This window comes from Leptopilina boulardi, unplaced genomic scaffold (assembly GCF_019393585.1).
Source record: "Leptopilina boulardi isolate dan_hultmark-lab unplaced genomic scaffold, ZJU_Lbou_2.1 LbouV2_1, whole genome shotgun sequence".
Lineage (NCBI taxonomy): Eukaryota > Metazoa > Arthropoda > Insecta > Hymenoptera > Figitidae > Leptopilina > Leptopilina boulardi.
In genome coordinates this window covers 1,638,129-1,657,297 of record NW_026137640.1, presented here as the reverse complement: position 1 = coordinate 1,657,297, position 19,169 = coordinate 1,638,129, and the positions used below count along the sequence as shown (strand labels likewise).

Below are 19,169 nucleotides of genomic sequence, written 5' to 3'. Positions count from 1 at the left end.
ATACAGCAAAATAATCAACAATCGTTGTATATAAATAATAACAAATGAGAGATTGAAATGTGACACTTCTTGTTAAACATTATAAAGGCGCCTTTTCATAAGATTTCATGTGATTTCACCTTTTATATCTCAGCCATTTTAGTGATCCATCCCTGCTTCTTAAACCGGTATTCTTTTGTGTTGTTTACTTGTCTTTTTGTATTGTTTTGTATTTTATCTAAGAAAAAATTAAATAAATACTGACTTAAATATTGAAAAATTGCTAAATGATGCTGTTACAAAGTATCAAATAATAGGTTTGTGTTGATTTCAAAAAGAAAATTTAAATTTATCGAAGTAGAATATTTAACATAACCTCTATTTCGAAAATGTACTGATTTTAATTTTTAAGTAAATATTATTCAATTCTTTATGTTATTAGTAAAAAAAAAATTGTGCAAAAATGTCGGAAGAAGCAAGAAAAAATTTGGCACCAGGTAAAAAAAATTCTAAAAAAGATTTCGTTGATAATACTGTATTTGGAACACCACTACCTTTGGCTGCTTCAACTGCCAAGAGAAATTCAAAGTTTGTATTAATTTTCAAATAATTAAAATAATTTTTATTAACTTTTATTTATAATAAAAACTTTAATTTTATATTAGCCTTCCTCCTCGATATGGACAAAATGTAGATGATTATAGAAAATCGCTTATGAATGAAACAAGTGAAACATTTAATTCATCTCTTGGACTTCTTCATAATATTTCAACATGTAAGGAATTTAATTTTGAATTTATTAAAATTATTGTAATCTTATTTTCAAAAAAAAAAAAAAATCTGATTATTTTGTTTCAGTGATAGATGACAATTTTATGAATCTTAAAAAACAATCTGCTCCAAAAAAAGCTATAGATACTGAAAGAGAACTTGCTCGAAAATTATTACAAAAATGCAGTGAGCCAATAATCAGTATGTATTTTCAGAAAAAAAATTTACATTATCGAATTAAAATTAATTTTCTATATTATTTTAGAAAATGAAGACAAAACAGACAAGGAAAATGATGCAAATGTTCAAAATAGAATTAGTGAAACACATTCTAAAGAAATGAAAGAGCAAATTTCTACACAATCTTTTGATAATGATGAAAAAAATTTACATTTTCCTAAAACATCATTGTCATCGAGTGTTTTATTTGAACCACGTGAAATAGCAGCTCGTTCTTCGGAAATGAGTAAAATATCTGGAAATTCAATGCAAAATACATCGCAAACTGCATTTAGTATGAATTCAACTGCCGCTGAAATGATGGCACAATTTGGTCAAGAAGAATTTCGTTCCAATTCTGGATTAATGAAACAATTAGATGCCGATGAATTATCATGGAGAGAAAATTATAAATTTGCAATGCCCACAAGTACTAATATTCCCGAGAAGGAGCATTTAGAATTTTCATGTTTCTCTGGAATTATTGGCGATGTTGATTTAACAATTGAGTAAGATTTTATATATTAATTATTTTTTTCTATTTCCCAAAGTAAACAAATTTTGAATTTATTATTATTGTTGACAGATCGGATAATGGACACAAATTATCATTTGGTGAATATTTTAAACGTAAATGTGGAAATTTTGGTGAACTATCCGAAACTGAAGCAGTTGATAGACCAAGTCTTGGTTTTTCAATTAGAAGTCCAAAAAAGAGAGAAAAAATGGAAGCTTTAGTTAATATTACAGGAATGACAAATGGTAAATTGAAAAATTTAATCTAATTTTATTTTAATAAGTTAATTTTCTTAAAATATTTATTGATAACAGTTTCAGAGGCTTGTGGTCAAAAAGAAATGAATAATTTTTCAAGTACAGTTGACATGACAAAAGAAAGTTTAATGAGTTTGAGTAGTATTGCTCAAGTGCTTGAAAATATAAACGATGGAACACCTCGAAAATTGGTGGATCAATTAATAATGGCGAATAAAAAGCGAAAAGATCCAACACCAATTAGCGATACATACACTGTAATGTCATTTAATCGAAATTCAATGCCTGCTTCAACTTCTCATACATTGGAAGCTGAGAAAATTGACAATGATTCTTCTTATAATGACCGAACATTAAAAAATCAAACGAGTAAATTTTCTCTCGACAGTCGAACACTACAAAGTTCTTTGAGTAAAAATCGTTCCCTTACATTGGCTTCTTCTTCTACTTCAAAAGTAGATAAAATCGAAAGTCCAAAACCACGAATTTTATCTTCGACTGTTGTTTCTATGGATCTTCCAAAACTCAAGGAAAATAAAAATGAACTTTCATTTCCCGGTATGTAAACTAAAAAAAATATATATATATTTTATAAATATAATTTTTTCATAAAAAAAATATTTCTTTTCTCAATTTAGAATCGAAACCAATTATTGAAAAATCAAATCAATCTCCATTAAATTCACCGAAGGAAAGAAAAAGTTCACCTCAATCAAAATATGAGAATTTAAAAGAAATTTACATTAAAAAAGGTTCTCCTATGAATGAAAAATACGAGGTTCCAAGTTTTCCAATAAAAACATCAAGCCCATTAGCGGAAAAATTAAAGAATGAACAATTTTCCATAAATAAAGAATCATCGCTTAGTTCAAGTCTTCATACGAGTCTCGAAGGTTTGAAATATTCGAATTTTCAATTTTTGCATTTCAAATGACAGCTAAATTAATATTTTTATTTTTTTTTTTGCAGAAAATATTATAATTGGCAAAAAAACACAAGAATTGTGCATGTGTGTTGTAGGAATAAGAAAAGAAATTGATTTAGATGTAATGAATAAAGGTGGCCGTTGGATAACTCTTTCTGTGACATTAAATCAAATTCAAGGCGATAGTGATGCCATTGAATTTTTTTTGCCAGTTAATGTACTAGTAAATCCTTATTCCTCAGGTATTCTCAAAGTAAGTAGTGAATATTTTATAATTTTGAAAATTAAATTATCTTTTCTCTCATTTGTTTGTTTTTTTTAGATCGAAGTAAAAATTTTAAAAACGACAACTCCAATAATTGCCGTTTTAAATATAGCAACAACTGATTTTGTCACTCAATCAAGATGGGATTCAAAATATATAATATGTTTTGTATCAGAAGAATTACAAATTGATGTTGTGACACCAACAAATAAAATGGAACTCAATTTCGATGCAATTACACAAAATGGATCGCAAATTTTGCCTATTACATTTGAAAACAAAAATTGCATTGATCTTCCTCTCATTCTTTTTATTTTACAAGTATATATTTTAATATACTGTATAAATTTTTATTTTTTAAAAAATATTTAATATATTTTTTTCGGTCTTTAGGAGGAACCAACTACATTCAGTATAAAGAAAGCAGACAATGAATCATCAAATGATGAAAATTCCACTAAATTGGTAAAATTCTTTCTCAAATCAAGAGAACGTTGTACAATGAACATTGAATTTCAAGGAATTGCGTTAAATTTATTTGAAGGTAAGAAATTTTAATTTAAAAATAAAAAAAAAATGTTATATTTAAAAATCTTTTGTTTTACAGGATTTGAGTCATCGAATAATTTGCGGAAAATAAAAGGTAAAATAGTCCTTCAAACCGAATCAAATTCACAAGCAGATCCAGGAATTGTAATAAACGAAATATCATTGTTTGGTTCAATCGGAATTTGTAAATTGAGAGTAATAAATACTGAATTACCGATTACAATACCTAAAATGCAAAGTAGATCATTGACATTCTATAATTCTGGAAGCATTGGAATGCCATTATCAGCAATGATTGTCGAAAATGAAGGTGAAAAAAATGAAAAACTCTGCGATGATTTTGTAGTGAGACCTGAAACTCTATTTTTACATTGTTTCGAAAATGGTTCATTTTCAATTTCATATATGCCACGAAATTCCAATGAACCAGAAAGGTAAGAATTTTGCAAATAATAAAAATAGTAAAATTCAATTTTTAATACTATATTTATAAATAAATTTCTAGGCACGTAATGGTGAAAATTACAGCAGGAAAAAATACATCCCTATATCCTGTGATTGGAAAAATTGAATCACCCGTTGAAGAAACATACGAAAGTTTTCAATCAGAAACACTTCAACATTTAAGAACAATATCTTCTCCTAGTTCACCACTTAATAGATCACCTAATTCGGGAAGAGATTCACCTGGAGGTTCAGTGACGAGTTCAACAATTGCAGGTGATATTTTACCAATTCGTGCCACACATTCCTCATTAACTTGGACCAGTATTCGAGTTGGAAAATCTGATTCAAAAGAATTTACAATTCGAAATTCAAGTAACAATAAAATTAAACTTATCGCTTCTATCACGTCAAAAGATAAGAGTTTCAAGGTAATTATTTATTATAATTATTAGAAAAATATTAAATTTTATTTAATTACTATTGAATATTTTTTTATTTTCAGTTCATACGAGATCGTCAAACAACGGCAAATTCTTTGGCATTAACTCTTCAACCAGCTGAGAGTAAAACAATAACTGTTGTTTTTAGTCCTCATTCTGCAGGAGCGGCCACCGGAAGAGTTTTTTTCCAACATTACGCGCACGCTAAGGATAATTTAGAATCTCGACCACATAAAACGGTAAGAAAACAACAGAAAATTTTTTTAATATAATAAAAGCAGTAAAAAAAAACTATTTTCTTTTCTAAAAATTAGATCTCACTGTTTGGATATGGCGGAAGTACGAAGTTAGAAATTTCCAAAGCATTTAAAGATACCGGAGGTCTAATGTGGCTCTCGCTTGGAAAAATGAGCGGTGGATCATTGGATGCAAAAATAAAACTCGAAAATTTAGGAGACTTGGCATGTTACGTTAAATTAAAATTAATTCCAAAAGCTGTTTATCCATCAATGGCTGTTAGCTGGTCTGTGGAACCTTCGAAATTGTTACTTAATCCAAAAGAAGAACAATGGGTCTCTCTCGTTTTTCGTCCACGAAAAGAAGATTTACGATTGTTGGATAAAAATACCGTGAGCCATGTGGGAACATTGAAACTCACTCATGGAGATGAACCAACACGATTACGAATTCGCAGGTTTTTTTTTATTATTCTCTATTTCAATATATTTTTCATGGATGATAAATTTCACTTGTAATTGATAAAAATTAATATTTTTATATTTGAAAAATTTAATTTCAGATTATTCTATAAGATGAAAGAATCGGCTCCACAAAATACAAAAGATCAAGAATTTTGGAATGAAGTACATCCAATTTGTAAAGCTTTTCCTGGCGAAACTTTTATTCGTGATCTCACATTGGTTCGCGATTCAAGCGTAAGTTTTTTTTTTTTTTAAATACATTTTTTAGGAAAAAGAAAAATTAAATTAAAAATTTATTCTAATAGTCAAATCTCGGTGACTTGGCAAGAGGAATTAATTATCAGGAATTAAAATTAACTGTGGAATCGAGCGCTGATGAAACAATGACCATGTTACAAGACGATATGGATGAGACACAAACTTTTTATTCACTTTGCAGTGACAGTTGTAATGATATCACAGTTACTGGCGACAGTTATTTGCCTGTTGAGTAAGTCAATTATTTTTTACGAAACAAAATATTAATCTTTATGAATTTTTTGTTATAAAAAAAAAAAAAATTTATTTTTAGATCCGTACTAGAAACACCTAATCAACATTTCATTCGAGATGTTGAAGATGCATTTATCGTTAATCCAAATGAAGTAACATTAAATCCATCAATTAAAAATGAAGCAACAATTGTAATATCAACAAATTCTAAAGTCGCACAACCTTTTGAGACAGTTTTATCAAATGGTCTAAATTGCTTAACTGTGATACCAAATTCAGGAATGATTCCCACTGGAAGAAGTCTTTCTCTTAAAGTGGAATGTAAAAAACAAGTGACAAAAAATTTTGAAGCAATTCTTAAAATTTATACAGCAAACGATAAGCGCGAAGTCACAATTCGAGTATACAATAATGAACGTTTAAATTCTGTAAGAAATTTATCGCCGCTCTAAAAAGAATCAATGAATTTTAATTATGTACTTTACAGAAAATTAATTCAATGTTGATTTTTTAATGTATAAACGTTATTTAATTATTAGCGATTTAGCCTATTCGTTATTTATTTTAATTCGTCACTTTTATTATCGTATTTATAAATTGGATAATTTCTCAAAAACGGTGATAAAACTCTTAAACAATTTAAGCGTTATGAAAATAATAAATTTTAAAATAAAACTAGTTTGTAAGGCATTAAAAAAAAATTATAGCTTCTGTCTAACCATTCCTAGTCTGTACATTATTCTACTTTTCAATATTTTTGTAATGTTTAAAAATAATATATTAATGCTTCTTTTAAACTTGTGATCAATTCTTTTTTGAAATCATTAGAAATAATTGAAATTTCGTAATTGAGTTATAAAGTTATATTTATAAAAAAATGAGTACAAAAATCTATTTATAAGAACCTTGATAAATGGGAAAATTTTTATGATGTATTCCTGAAGTAATGTCAAATTTTGTATTATAATTTCTACCCAAACTTTCAATTATATTAATCATATTTTTTACATCATCAATTCCTGAATGAAGTCGTCCAATTTGTGGAATATTAAGTCGTGCAAGCATATCAATAATTCCATGAGGATAAACTTTTATGACATCACAAAAAATTTTTTTCAAATTAATCCATTCAAAGCAATAATTAGGAACAATTAATTCTTCAGTTTCACATTGTGATGGTAACATTGTTTTTAAATCCCAATCACCGCACGTGACAAATGCACTTTTATTTATATCCTCAAAATATTTACCCCTTTCAATCCATGTTATAAATTGTTTCATAATTTCTGGAAAATATGCTTTATCGTCAATCATTTCTTGTACAATTCCAGTGAGTTCAGAGCAAAATGGTGTTAGGTTAGGACGAAATCGTGGTTTCACATATTCATGAAAAACATCTTTTATTTGCCAATCTTGAGTTGATATTGCAACACATGGAAATTCTATAATTTCTTGAGGATTTATTTTAATAAATTTTTCACACGTTGCTTCAAAATCAAGAATTAAAAGATATTTGAAACGTTGTTCAATGTTTTGCATATTATTACGAATTAAATTATTTCTCAAACCCATAAGAGCTCTGTGTGCCATTGCATTTAGTCTTTTTTTTAAACTTTAAATTTATAAATTACAATTATTGTTATTTACTGTTCGATGACATTTGTTTTAAACAATTGTAAATAAATAAATACTTGGTCAGTTGTCAAACACACATGTTCATTTAAATACCATTAAATCATATTTTCAACTGATTTTTGAGTATTTTTCATGAAAAATTGCCTTTAAGTTTTGGTTTTTAAGTATAGTTTGCCTCTCTATGTTGCTGTATAGTTTCAGTTTCAGTTTTCTTAGAATCGTCTGCTACAAATTGTAAAATTTTCATGGATTATTGTTTTAAAATAAAGAAAAAATAATGGACTTTGAAAGCCCTGATGTTGAAAAGGAGTTTCCAGGACTTTATGCATCTGAATCAGCACGGAAGAGTAACGAGAGTGATTGTAAGTGTTTTTAAAATCATTAATTCACCGGTAAATTATCTTTTGGTACAGGTTATGAATCTGTCAAATGAATCAAATTTTCTTTTATAAAAACATTTTAAAAGTAAATTTACTTGTTAAAATTATTTTATAAGTTGTAAAATAATTTTATTCTTTAAAAACATTAATTTTTTGCAATATATTCTTAAATAAATAGTGTTTTTCTATTCTTTTGACAGAATTCTATAGCTGTCAAAAAGAAAAGATTTTTTTTATTTGTAGAAAATAAAATTGGTTTTCTTTAATTATTAAATTTTTAAAAGATAGTTTTATAGTTTAATAATTATAATTGCAATAACAATTGATTGAGATTATATTATTTAATCCCCCTTCTTATTTCTTATAAATTGAAAAATTCTGTTTTGTGAATTTAAATATAAATTCTTTAAAAAATAAATTAGTTAGCGATGAAGGTGGACACGAGAAGCATTCGAAGAAAGATCTTCTTGGGGGAAAGCGAAAGGATAAAAAAGATAAGAAAGACAGAGGTTATGCTACTTTAGAGGGTGAAAGTTCACCAGATGAGGATCAAGAAACAAAGTAAGTAAAATATTTAAATTATTCTATACAAATCGCTATATTTTCTAATTTTGCTTTTGTAAAAATATTGCAGGAGTCCTTCAAAATATAAAAAAACCAAAGCCTTTAAGTTTCCGACAAAAAAGGAGAAACGCGAAAAGTCTCGAGAAAAAGATGGAAAAGAGAAAGATTCGGATAAAGACAAGAAGAAAAAAGATAAAGATGAAAAGGATGGTGATAAAGAAAAGCGAAAAGATAAGGAAAAATCAAAACAAAAAGTGAAAGATCGCAAAAAAGGAAAACATGGAGATGAATGTTTAGATATCGGTGGTAATAATTCTTGTTTTTTTTAAAAAGATCTTTGTTAATTAAAATTATTTTATTTTATTGTTGAATTATGTAAATGTATATATTATTATTTTTTTTTAGAAGAGCAGCCAATATTTGGTGTTAGTTTGCATTTAGCAGTTGAAAGAAGTCGTTGTCACGATGGCGTAGAATTGCCATTGATCGTTAGGGATTGTATCGATTTCGTTGAAGAACATGGAATGTCTGTTGAAGGAATTTACAAAGTTCCCGGAGTAAAATCGAAAGTTCAAAATTTAAAAAAAATGTATAATCAACGTGATCCTGTAAATATTGGAGATTTTGAACCCACAGTTGCTGCTAGTTTATTAACTTTATTCTTAAGGTTGGTGAATAATTTAGTTTTTTTTTTTTTTAAATTACATTTAATTAAAATAATTTACTTTTTAAAGAGAACTACCAGAACCTGTATTGGAAACCAGTGAAATTATATCACGTTTTGAACAAGCAGCTTCTACCAAAGAAGTTGCTCAAAGAGAATCACAAATTGCGGAATTGACACAACAATTACCTGAATGCAATCGAGTTCTTCTTGCCTGGGTTATTTTACATTTGGATCACATTACAATGTGTGTAAGTATTTTTTTTTACCCATAATTTTAAAAATATTAAATTTATCATAATTGTATTAATTTATAATTCATTTTTAGGAAAAAACTACAAAAATGAATGCTCAAACAATTGCAATGACATTGAGTCCAGTTTTACAAATGAGCCATCGATTGTTGTTGGCTTTATTGTTTCATTGTAAGGCTCTATTTCCCAATATTCAATTATCAAAATACATTCCTCCACTTTCGGCTGGAAGCACTTGTTTGCCCGATATGGCGGAAAGTATAGCGGCCGAATTGGCGAAACAAGAATCTTTACTTTCACAAATTCACATGCAAATGAATGCCGGTTTTGTGACAAAATCAAGAGAAGAACAATTATGGGAAGTTCAGCGTATGATTACACAATTGAAGGTAGTATTTAATTTAATTATAAATTTTAAATATTTTTTCTGTTTGAGATTAATTGTTTTCTCCTTTCAATTAAAATTCAGAGAAAATATAAAACGGTCCAAAAATTGGAGGGTACAATTCAAAAAAGTATCGACGAAGAAACAAAATCTAATGATGAAATCAATGCAGAAAGTAAGCAATTAAAACCAAATTCAGAAGATGATACAAGGCAGCAAAAGTCACAAATACAAATTCAATCTGAAACTGTTTCAAAACTTAATAATCAATCAAGAAATATTGATATTTCAAAAGAAAGTAGATCAGGATTAATAGATAGTAAAGCATCATCGGTGGATAAAGATACAGTCGATCATGTCGAATCAGGCTCAATTAGTCAAGTTAATGTTACTCAAGAATGCAGCAAATCAGAAACGAATGTACAAGGTATAAATTCAAACAAAAATATTCAATTTAATTTTATATTTTTTCAAAATTATAATATTTCATATTTTTTAATTTAATTATTTCTATTTTTTGCAGTACCAGAACCTGTAGTAGAAAATCCACTTGACAAACTACGTGAAAGTTTAATACACGAGGAACTATTGAATATGAAGACATCATTAAAGACAAGATTAATTCAAGAGAAACTTGAAATTGAAAGATTACTGGAAATGATTGCAGATCGAGAAAGTAAAGAAATAAAATTAAGAGACAAAAATCATACACCCAATGATCTTGATGTGGCAGCTATTATTCAAATAACAAGCGAAAATCAATTACTAGAGGTAATTATTTATTACTTTATAAAAAATTAATTTAAAAAAAATATATATATTAATTTTTTTTTCCTTTTAGAAAAAAATGACAACTTTAATTCGCAGCATTGTAGAAGAAAAGGATGCGTGTGTTGAATTACGCGTTCAATTAGCATTACATCAACTAATGTTAAAAAATAATGTAAATAATATTAAACAAATTTAATCCTGTGCCTGAAAAACAAAACAAAAACAAATTAACTTATAAAATATTCCTGTGTACTATTCAATTAGACGCAGTGTAATTAATTTTAAATATTCTTTTAATTTTTTGTCAATAAGAAAGATCTGTTTTAAAGCATTTTAATTCTTTGAAGAATTTTATATCAAAGACATTTATAGGTTTAGAATTGATTTTAATTTAATTTTATATAAAAAAAATTTGTGATTATATTTTCAGTAATGTATTATACACATTTAAAATTATTCTTTTTATTATTATATTAATATTATTATTAATTATTGTTATTATTAAATCAAATGAAATCAATAATTGAAAATGCGTAGTCTGATGACTTAATAAATTATTTTAAACTAAAAATCCACTTTAATGACCTTTAAAATGAAACAATTGTTTTATAAATATGTTTAAATTATATTTCTGATATTTTAATATTAAATTAAATAATTATTATTTAATTAGAATTCGATATAAGTATTTAAAATAATTAATTAAAAAAGTTTTTTTTTAATTTCACTTGAATAGTCTTTAAAATTTAACAAAAATAATTTTTTTACATAAATTTTATGTTTAAATTATCTTTTTGATATATTTATATATTTAATAATTATTTAATTAAAATTCGATATATCTTAAATAATTAATTAAAGTTTTTTTCTATAATTTCAAATAAAAAAATTTGAATTTAACAAATTTTCCCGCGCGTTTATCATTTTCACGTCCAGATGGCGCGCGGATGTCGATTTTTTTTTCTTTTTACGAAAAAAACCGAAGTCGCACGAATCGAAAGACGACGGGATAGTCCGCCATGTTCAGCCATGTTATCGCGGTCGTGCCGTTAATATAGAGCCGCCTGGAGTACGACAGAACGTGTTTGGAATTCAATAACATCAAATCGTAATATTCTCCTTGACCGAATAAAAAGAAATATCTATATTAGTGACTGATAATTAAAATCAGATTAATTTGTGTCGCGTTGTGTTTGTGCTGGTGTTCATCAACCTGTCACTTGGCGTCCTGCAGCTTTTATCCTTTCGCGTATCCCGTGGAGTATGCGTCTGACGCCAGTGCACTGTGAAAAACTCTGTTGTGAGTGCTATTCCAGGTGGAATATGACGGCGGGTTGAAAACCGATGTGGAGTATTGTCAACGACACGGGGAGCCTGTGGGATTCCGAGGTAAGTTCACTTCAATGTTCTAGATTTTCTCGATTTTTCATTCCCCCTGAACCGGTTATTGTTGAGAGAGTATTTGATCTGGTGAACGAAGGCTCTTGAGAATTTTTTTTTTCGCTTGTTTTTTTTATCAATTGAATGGAGAACGAGTCGATCGACATTCACGGTCTCGTTATCTCCTTAGCGCCTGTATAAAGCCTGACATGAATTTTCATTATGATTTTGTAGAATTATAAAAAAAAAATTAAATAGACGTCGGTTGTGTTGTGTATACATGTATATGCTATGGGAACAGCTCTCTTTATTATTTAATGAGATTGTTTGTGCGCGCACCACTTGACCATATTCTATGCATATATGCATAACAATAAAAAAAGGGGGAAAAAAATTTAGTACGAGAGAATTTTGCTGAAATACTTTGCTATTGTTGGTGTTTTTTTTTTCGAGTATATTTTTATTGGATCTTCAATTGTTTTGATTCATCGATGGTGCAACTTGATAACTGTTCATCGTTTTTTAGGTATGTTCTTTATGGATTTTGTAACAGTCGTTTTTTATTTCAAGTGCGTGAAAAAACTTTTCTATCGTTCCGTTTTTTTTAAGGTTAAGTTTTTTTTATATATAAGCGATTCCAGAGATTATACAGTTTTAATAGCCCTGGTTTCGAAATATTTTTTTTTGTTCTATTAGGTTAGAAATGAAAGAATATGCATGAAACTCGTTTTTCGTAAAATTGGTATGTATTTTGATAATTCTGTGCTTTTTTTTATAAAAAAATTTCGGTTTAAATATTAGTAAAGTTTAGACTAATAGTGCATTTTTATCATAGAAAAAATGTGAATGCCCTGAGAATATTTACTTTCTGTGATTCTTATTTAGAAGTGATATTTTTAATCTGTAAAAGAAGTCAATATTGAATATTTGAGATCTCACTTCAAAAAAAAAAGGTAAATAGGAATCATTTACTGACATTTGATATTTGTCTATTTTACATAATGTGAGAAAATAGAATAAAATTATTAAATGATTTTAAATTTTTCTCTTAATTTTGAGGTTAGATTGAGGTATTTTCTTCTTTGTGGACTTTTCTTGATGGGAATTATGAGTTATAAAATGTGAATTGATTTAGAAAAGGATATTTTTTTTTGTCTTAAGGACGATCATTTCACAATTACTCATTCTTATCATAGTGTCTCTGATATCCGGGATCAAGTCAGCATTATCTTATTGAAATTATCAGTATTGTCAAGAAATATGTCTCTCGAAAAATCACGGAACTTATCAACAATAGAACATAGATACGTCACATTTATTGCTCTCGTGTTACCAGAGAAGAGAATTTCTCTCTTATTTTTTTTTTTAAGCAATTTTTTTCAATCTCCAAAAATAATCGGAATTTGCGTTCTTTTAACAGCTTTCGCTCGTCGAGGCGATTTATATATATATATATATATATATATTTTTTTTATGAATCTTTTTTTTTTGGTTTGCTTCACTTCTTTTTTTTTATCATGTTTCTTTTGAACACCTCGTTCTTCTTTTCATGAAGGACAAACCGATTAAGTACCCAGTTTGATGCACGCACAGCAACGGTACGGGTCTTTCGAATAAGAGGATGCAATTACACACTTTTACATCAAATAAGCGAACTGAGTAATAATAATACGTGTAATTGCGATGCAAAACTCGTTTGCAAAATTACACCTTTATATATATATATATATATATATATATATATATATATATATATATATATATATATATGAGGGGTGGGGGGGGGAACCTAACCTGACTTTACTATATTTAGCCGGATATCGTTTACATTTTACGGGCAAATGGGAGTAATTTTATATATTGACTTCCTTCATTAATTTATTTTTTGTCTCCATCGTGAAAAAGTCAAGGTGTCGCTTTATCGGTCAGGGCGAAAAAAAGTGGGAATTGAAACAAAAAAGAAACTAAAATTTCAGGGTCCTAAGAAAATTTGTAGCTGCTCGGGAAAATAATTTTTTTTTTATGTTCTGTAGAAAATAATAATATTCTCAGAAATTGAAATTTCAATTTATAAATTTATAATGCAACATGACAGAAATATCTGAAAACGATAAGAAATTACAGACATGAAAACGATATATTGAATCAACATGGTTTTCTTGGTTCAATGTCATTTTATTCGAAACGTGTATTTTATTATTTTATTTTTTTTTTTTTTATGAAATTTTTATTCAACCGAATTTGATATTAGTTTCTTATTTAATATTCGAAAAGTGAAATTTTTTTTTAATTTTTTGGCGATTTTTGTTGAATTTGCTCTAGAGTAAACGCGTTAATGGATAAACGGAACTTTCTACGGAAAAAGCGATTTCTCTTTCAATGAGTGCCTCAAGATATTGCGATATTCGACGATTCGCTCGCGACCTCAGGGCGATGACCTTTCGAAGAAAACTTTTTCAACGAAAAGCATTGTATTCGCTTTTCTATATACTTACATAACATTTTGCGAATATTGTGATTAAATCAAAATATAATACAAGAATCGGGAATCTCATATATATTTTTCATCGCGACGAGATATTTAATATAAAAATTAAAATATAAAATTAGCTGCTCAAAAAAAATTTTTTTTTTTATATTCTATTTTTTTTAAATTAGTTTTCCTTTTTTTGTGTGTGGTGGGAGAAAGTTTTAAAGACCAGAAGTTTGATTATGAAAGTAATTTTGTAGAGATATATATAATTCGCTGTCTTAAAACATTATGTAAGGTGTCAGCTTGTCGATCAAGAAATAGTGAAAAATTTGTTTATGTTCAACATGAGATTTTTCCGATTGCATAACGAAAACGTATACATAATAAAATCTATACTTGTTGTCAGGAATACTTTGTAAAACATTTGCTTCGTTTCGTTTTGCAAGGATCGTGTTACATTCTTTTTTTTTTTTTTTTTTTTCTTTTTTCTCCAAGAGACGAGAATTCACGTTGTTGTCGCCTTTTCATTGTAAAGATTGAACTCGACTTTAACCAATTTACTTCTGCTTTACTGAGCACAACAAAATCGATGCAAAACCTTTTTCTTCAACCCTTCTCTCTCTCTCTCTCTCTCTCTCTCTCTCTCTCTCTCTCTCTCTCTCTCTCTCTCTCTCTCTCTCTCTCTCTCTCTCTCTCTCTCTCTCTCTCTCTCTCTCTCTCTCTCTCTCTCTCTCTCTCTCTCTCTCTCTCTCTCTCTCTCTCTCTCTCTCTCTCTCTCTCTCTCTCTCTCTCTCTCTCTCATTTTTTTTTTGTTTTCAATTTTTATTCATTCTCATACAACACTGAATTCATTAGCCTTTCAGGACCACAAAATTTGCTTTGTCAAATATGTCGTCACTCTGTTGAACTTGAATATATATATATTTTTATCACTTACATACACATATTTTTTTAAATCTCACACAATCGACTAGAAAAACCTTTTAGAAATCATTCATTAAATGGCTTTTTCATGTTTTTTTTTTCATTGCAAAATTCGATGCAATTTTTTCTAGAAAAAAACAAATGGGATTTTTTTTTAATTTTTTTTTTTTTTTTTTTTTTTTTTAAATTTGTAGATGATTTCTTGAAAGTTGAGAACATATTTTCTAATATAAAAATAAATATCAGATAAAGAAATGCATTCATGGCAAAGCAATTTGTATCGGCCATAAAGAATTTTATCGTTTGGTAAAGAGAGGATTGGCAGAGTGCGAAAAGAGGATTAGTGTATTTTAACAACTGGGACAAAAAAATTTATTCCACTAATCTTTGAGAGAGAGAGAGAGAGAGAGAGAGAGAGAGAGAGAGAGAGAGAAATGATTTTAATTTTTTTTTTCCAACTCAGGAACCATTAACAAATGTCAAAAATTTCAAATTTATATTTTTGGTGATCTAATCAATCATTCTAATTTTTCTCCAATTTATAGTGTATGGAATTAATTTTTTTTTTCTTTCCTTCTTCTAATTTACATAAATATTAATCATTGACGGATTTATTTTTAATTTCAAAATTAATTTATAACATCTTGATTTGTTTTTAAATAATTATTTTGAAATTAAAATACTTAGAATAGATTTTAATAATTATTTAAAATTTGAAAATTTTTTTTTTTTAATTTGCAAATTTTTTTTTTCTTCTATATATTGTTGATCATCACGGTCGTTGAATATTACGTCATTCAAGTGGCAGAATGGAACTATATCACGTCTTTGATTAGTGTGGATAATCTACTGTGACTATGTAATAAAAAAAAAAAAAAAAAAAAGAATATTCTACTACACGTATATCGAATTCCTTACGAGATCTCGATCCTGAGAATTCTATCTATGTCTTTTGCACTCGAGCAGAAAAAAATAATAATAATAAGTAGCTATAAAGTCATTTATATTTTCGCACTTTAATTAATTTATTGTTTCATGAAAGTGTATATAAATATGATAATACAAAAATAGATTTTTTTTACCAAAATTTTTTTTCTATTTGAGAAAAAAAAATATAGAAAGTTTTATTGAGACAATTTTCTATACAATAATTTTTATTTAATAATAATTATACAAAAATAGAACCACAGCCTATAAAATATAAAAAATATTAAAATTATTTTTTTTCGTTATTATCTGATAATTCTTTGTCATCGTGATGAATTTTTAATTTACTCTCACGATAAACAGTCAGCCATTCCTCATAAGCACTTTGAAAATTGTTTTTATCTTCAATTTTTTGCATATTATGTCCCTGATTTTCAGTATTGAAATATTGTTGAAATGCGTCTTGAAATGATTTCCGGTTGTTTTTATTCTCCTCGTTTTTGTCATCTTTTATTTCATTTAAAGATTGAATTCCCATATTTGTTGTATCAGTTTTCTCGTTCATTATTAATTCCCGAAAAAAAACTAAAACGAAAGAGACTAAATTTTGGTACTCTTAGAATAATTTTTTTTTTTTTTTTTTTAATTAACTTACCTTGAATTCAAAAAGTTGAATAAGAAAAAAAGAGAGAGAGAGAGGAATCACACTCAGCTGATCGATTGGCATTCACAAAAATTTCGTAACACTTTGGATAAAATATTTCAGATTCTTATAATTTATGTTGTTACAATCATCTTATATATATATTCTGTAAAAGTTTTCGTAAATAATATTATAATTTTAATTTATCATATTTCAATTTTATTTCCATCTGTATTTTTCAAGGTCAAATTTAATACATTATTTAAACGATAATCGTTTCTTTTTCAAATTGTTTTTAATAAATTTAATTTTTTTAAATTTAATTTTTCCAAGTGTTTTAGAGAATAATTGTAATACTTACGTAAATTATTTTATTTTACCATTGTTCTAAGATTATTTTTTTATTTGTTGACTAATTTTAAAAAAATAACGTAAGTTTGCAAATATATATATATATTTAACGTATTTTTAGTTTATATGGTTTCGGAGAGTGACTGTCATGTAGAATTCGTAACGGTAAACTACTACCCCTTATACACAAAAATAACCTGGGCCTGAGGCCTAAATAAAAATTCAAGTTATAGAAGGGAAAAATATGTTTGATTCGTGTTTCTTTGTCCATCTAGCGAGAGAATCATAAAGTTTAATTAAATTCATTATAAAATATTTTTATTTATTATTTTTATAATAATTAATTTTTTTGAAAATTAAATTTCTTATTTTAAAAAACAAAAATTTTTCAAAATAAAATTTCTTATTTAAAAAAACAAAAAATTTTTAAAATAAAATTTATTTTAATTATTCTATTTATAATTATTTATTTTTGATTTTTTTATTATTTATTTTATTTGTTTATTTTTTTAGTTTTTTTAATTTATATATTAATTTTTGCAAAAAAATAATTTTTTTGACTTTATTTGTGATTCAATCTTATTATATATGAGTATATGATGAAATCGAAGTTTTAAGTTATTGCCCAGGTTCCATTATAGAAACAAAGGTTTTAGTCGTAAATTGTAATCTTCGACGAAAATCGCGTTCCCTTTCTTAACGAGGCCGTCCAAATCACCCAGGTAAAAGTGCTGGCTTACTCACGTGAAACACCAACAGTCTCCTCTTTATCCGGTCCAAGGATTGAATACAGTCCAAACTGACCTTAATTCTTAATATCTTCCTTCATGGCATTCTATATATTATTTTTCTTCTCTGCCTATACATTTTTTATTTTTATTTTTTTATTTCGACAAAGAAGCTTCATTAAAATCTTATATTCTCTCCAAGGAGTGGAAATTATTATTATTATTATCTACATTTCAACAAGAGTTGAGAATTTTTTTCTTTTTTTTTTTTTTTTTTTAATTCGCATTGAATGAAAACAATTATATTTTTTTTCATCATAAAATTTTTTATAAATTTTATAGTGATCCATAAAAATTTTTTTTTGACCTACTTAATCCGTTGAGTTGATTTTTATTTATTGTTATCGGAAAGTTATTTATAATTTAGATTAGCAATTGTATTAATTGTTTCATTGTATAATTTATAATTATTTTGTAATTATATTATTTATTATATACCTATTATTATATTATAATTATAATAATATATACTATTATATATTATGTATTATGTATTATTATTATTATTATTATTATATATTCTATTATTAGGGATTATTATTATTTTTATTATTATTATTATATTTTTAAAAATTTCAATTTCTCTGACAAGATTCGCGGTATTTTTTTTTTTTTTTATTGATTTTATAAATTTGTCGATTGACCATTTCTGATATTGATTATTAGTTGATGATGCTCTTTCAATTTGTCTCTCGACTTGGTATTTAGGGTCGTGAGAAGTCGATCGGTGATCACATTCCTCGACACAAAAGGTCAGCCAAGATTTTTTCTTCTTTTTTTGCATTGCTGTCAAAGCTGCCAATCAGATGAATGAAATTCTAATCTATCCCTCCTCTTTTTCTATAACCTTCTAAACATTTATTTCTCTCTCTTTCTTTCAAGTGTCTGAAAACAAAATTCTATAAGATCCTCATGAGTGTCATTACCAACGTGTCTTGCATTCAATTAGATTCCTTAATCACATCTGCAATTTCTCAGAAATGAGACTCGTTAATTATTTCAGATGATGTTTCAATTATTTCAGTTCCATTATATAGACGTCTCTCTCACCTTCTTTCGTTTCGTTAAAATTTATTTAACAAAATATTTTTCTTAAATAAAATCAAATAATTTCAATTATTATTAAAAAAAAAAAATTAAAAATAATAAATAAATATTTATTATAATAATAATTGATTAAAATGAGAAAAAAAATATTTTTTTTTTTTCAAAATTAGATTGACAGTTTTTCAGAGTTTGTAATGTGACTAAGTGCTATTTTCAGATTTGAGGGCAGTATACAATAATAAAGCGTTGATTATATATTTCTTTCGTCTGGTATAACTTCCGCCTCTGTTCCATTATTAATTTATCTCCCTTTCTTGCGAATTCTTCATCCATTACTTACGCGAGTTGAAGTTAAAGATATATACCTACTCAGTGTCTCGATATTGAATTTCATTGACTCGTTTTGCGCGCGCGTTCTTTT

The 19,169-nt window shown here is 26.9% G+C and overlaps 4 protein-coding genes and 1 long non-coding RNA gene across 20 annotated transcripts in view; 3 read left to right on the top strand and 2 right to left on the bottom strand.

Annotated features, from left to right (window-relative positions):
- Positions 1-71: 71 nt before the first annotated feature.
- On the bottom strand, positions 72-7,292 carry LOC127279014 (ERI1 exoribonuclease 3). Its single transcript, XM_051301121.1, has 2 exons — positions 6,468-7,292; positions 72-217 (listed from the first exon to the last, which is right to left on the bottom strand). The coding sequence occupies exons 1-2, from the start codon at positions 7,150-7,152 to the stop codon at positions 123-125; spliced, it is 780 nt and encodes a 259-aa protein (XP_051157078.1). The 5' UTR covers positions 7,153-7,292; the 3' UTR covers positions 72-122.
- On the top strand, positions 164-6,359 carry LOC127278761 (uncharacterized). 2 transcript variants are annotated; one of them, XM_051300731.1, is made up of 18 exons: positions 164-296; positions 422-567; positions 645-754; positions 838-951; positions 1,016-1,478; positions 1,556-1,731; positions 1,807-2,301; positions 2,382-2,636; positions 2,713-2,921; positions 2,991-3,254; positions 3,327-3,477; positions 3,541-3,916; positions 3,988-4,357; positions 4,432-4,608; positions 4,684-5,063; positions 5,169-5,304; positions 5,376-5,560; positions 5,642-6,359. In XM_051300731.1, the coding sequence occupies exons 2-18, from the start codon at positions 443-445 to the stop codon at positions 6,012-6,014; spliced, it is 4,359 nt and encodes a 1,452-aa protein (XP_051156688.1). In that variant the 5' UTR covers positions 164-296; positions 422-442; the 3' UTR covers positions 6,015-6,359. The 2 variants fall into 2 exon arrangements, with proteins under 2 accessions (XP_051156688.1, XP_051156605.1); XM_051300648.1 differs by having other exon boundaries at positions 1,801-2,301.
- Positions 7,293-7,394: 102 nt separating the features above from the next.
- Positions 7,395-10,463, top strand: LOC127278626 (ralA-binding protein 1). Of its 2 annotated transcripts, none has more exons than XM_051300530.1 (9): positions 7,395-7,559; positions 8,000-8,138; positions 8,212-8,447; positions 8,550-8,808; positions 8,876-9,056; positions 9,134-9,448; positions 9,529-9,871; positions 9,968-10,215; positions 10,286-10,463. In XM_051300530.1, exons 1-9 carry the CDS (start codon positions 7,475-7,477, stop codon positions 10,409-10,411), a joined length of 1,932 nt encoding a protein of 643 aa, XP_051156487.1. In that variant the 5' UTR covers positions 7,395-7,474; the 3' UTR covers positions 10,412-10,463. The 2 variants fall into 2 exon arrangements, with proteins under 2 accessions (XP_051156487.1, XP_051156409.1); XM_051300452.1 differs by having other exon boundaries at positions 8,547-8,808.
- A 994-nt stretch (positions 10,464-11,457) lies between these two features.
- The window catches only part of LOC127276895 (uncharacterized), a 65,827-nt gene continuing 58,115 nt past the window's right edge, over positions 11,458-19,169 (top strand). For 10 of the 14 annotated variants that reach the window (XM_051298660.1, XM_051297839.1, XM_051298426.1 and 7 more), the window contains exon 1: positions 11,458-11,604. The gene's annotated coding sequence lies outside the window, so the exon portion shown is untranslated. The remainder of the gene's footprint in view (positions 11,605-19,169) is intronic. The other 4 variants (XM_051298246.1, XM_051298073.1, XM_051298157.1 and 1 more) reach the window with 1 other exon arrangement.
- On the bottom strand, positions 16,129-17,105 carry LOC127278269 (uncharacterized). The gene is made up of 3 exons (XR_007842472.1): positions 16,924-17,105; positions 16,575-16,728; positions 16,129-16,504 (listed from the first exon to the last, which is right to left on the bottom strand). It is a non-coding gene; the product is annotated as an uncharacterized LOC127278269 (long non-coding RNA).

Coding starts and splice junctions, on each gene's coding strand:
- LOC127278761 (XM_051300648.1), top strand. CDS start 443: ATGTCGGAAGAAGCAAGAAAAAATTTGGCACCAGGTAAAAAAAATTCT. Junction 2,637..2,712: donor TCTTCATACGAGTCTCGAAG/GTTTGAAATATT, acceptor TTTTTTTTGCAG/AAAATATTATAATTGGCAAA. Junction 4,609..4,683: donor AATCTCGACCACATAAAACG/GTAAGAAAACAA, acceptor TCTAAAAATTAG/ATCTCACTGTTTGGATATGG.
- LOC127278626 (XM_051300452.1), top strand. CDS start 7,475: ATGGACTTTGAAAGCCCTGATGTTGAAAAGGAGTTTCCAGGACTTTAT. Junction 9,872..9,967: donor ATCAGAAACGAATGTACAAG/GTATAAATTCAA, acceptor TATTTTTTGCAG/TACCAGAACCTGTAGTAGAA. Junction 10,216..10,285: donor GCGAAAATCAATTACTAGAG/GTAATTATTTAT, acceptor TTTTCCTTTTAG/AAAAAAATGACAACTTTAAT.
- LOC127279014 (XM_051301121.1), bottom strand. CDS start 7,152: ATGGCACACAGAGCTCTTATGGGTTTGAGAAATAATTTAATTCGTAAT. Junction 218..6,467: donor AAATTTTCCCATTTATCAAG/GTTCTTATAAAT, acceptor ATTTTTTCTTAG/ATAAAATACAAAACAATACA.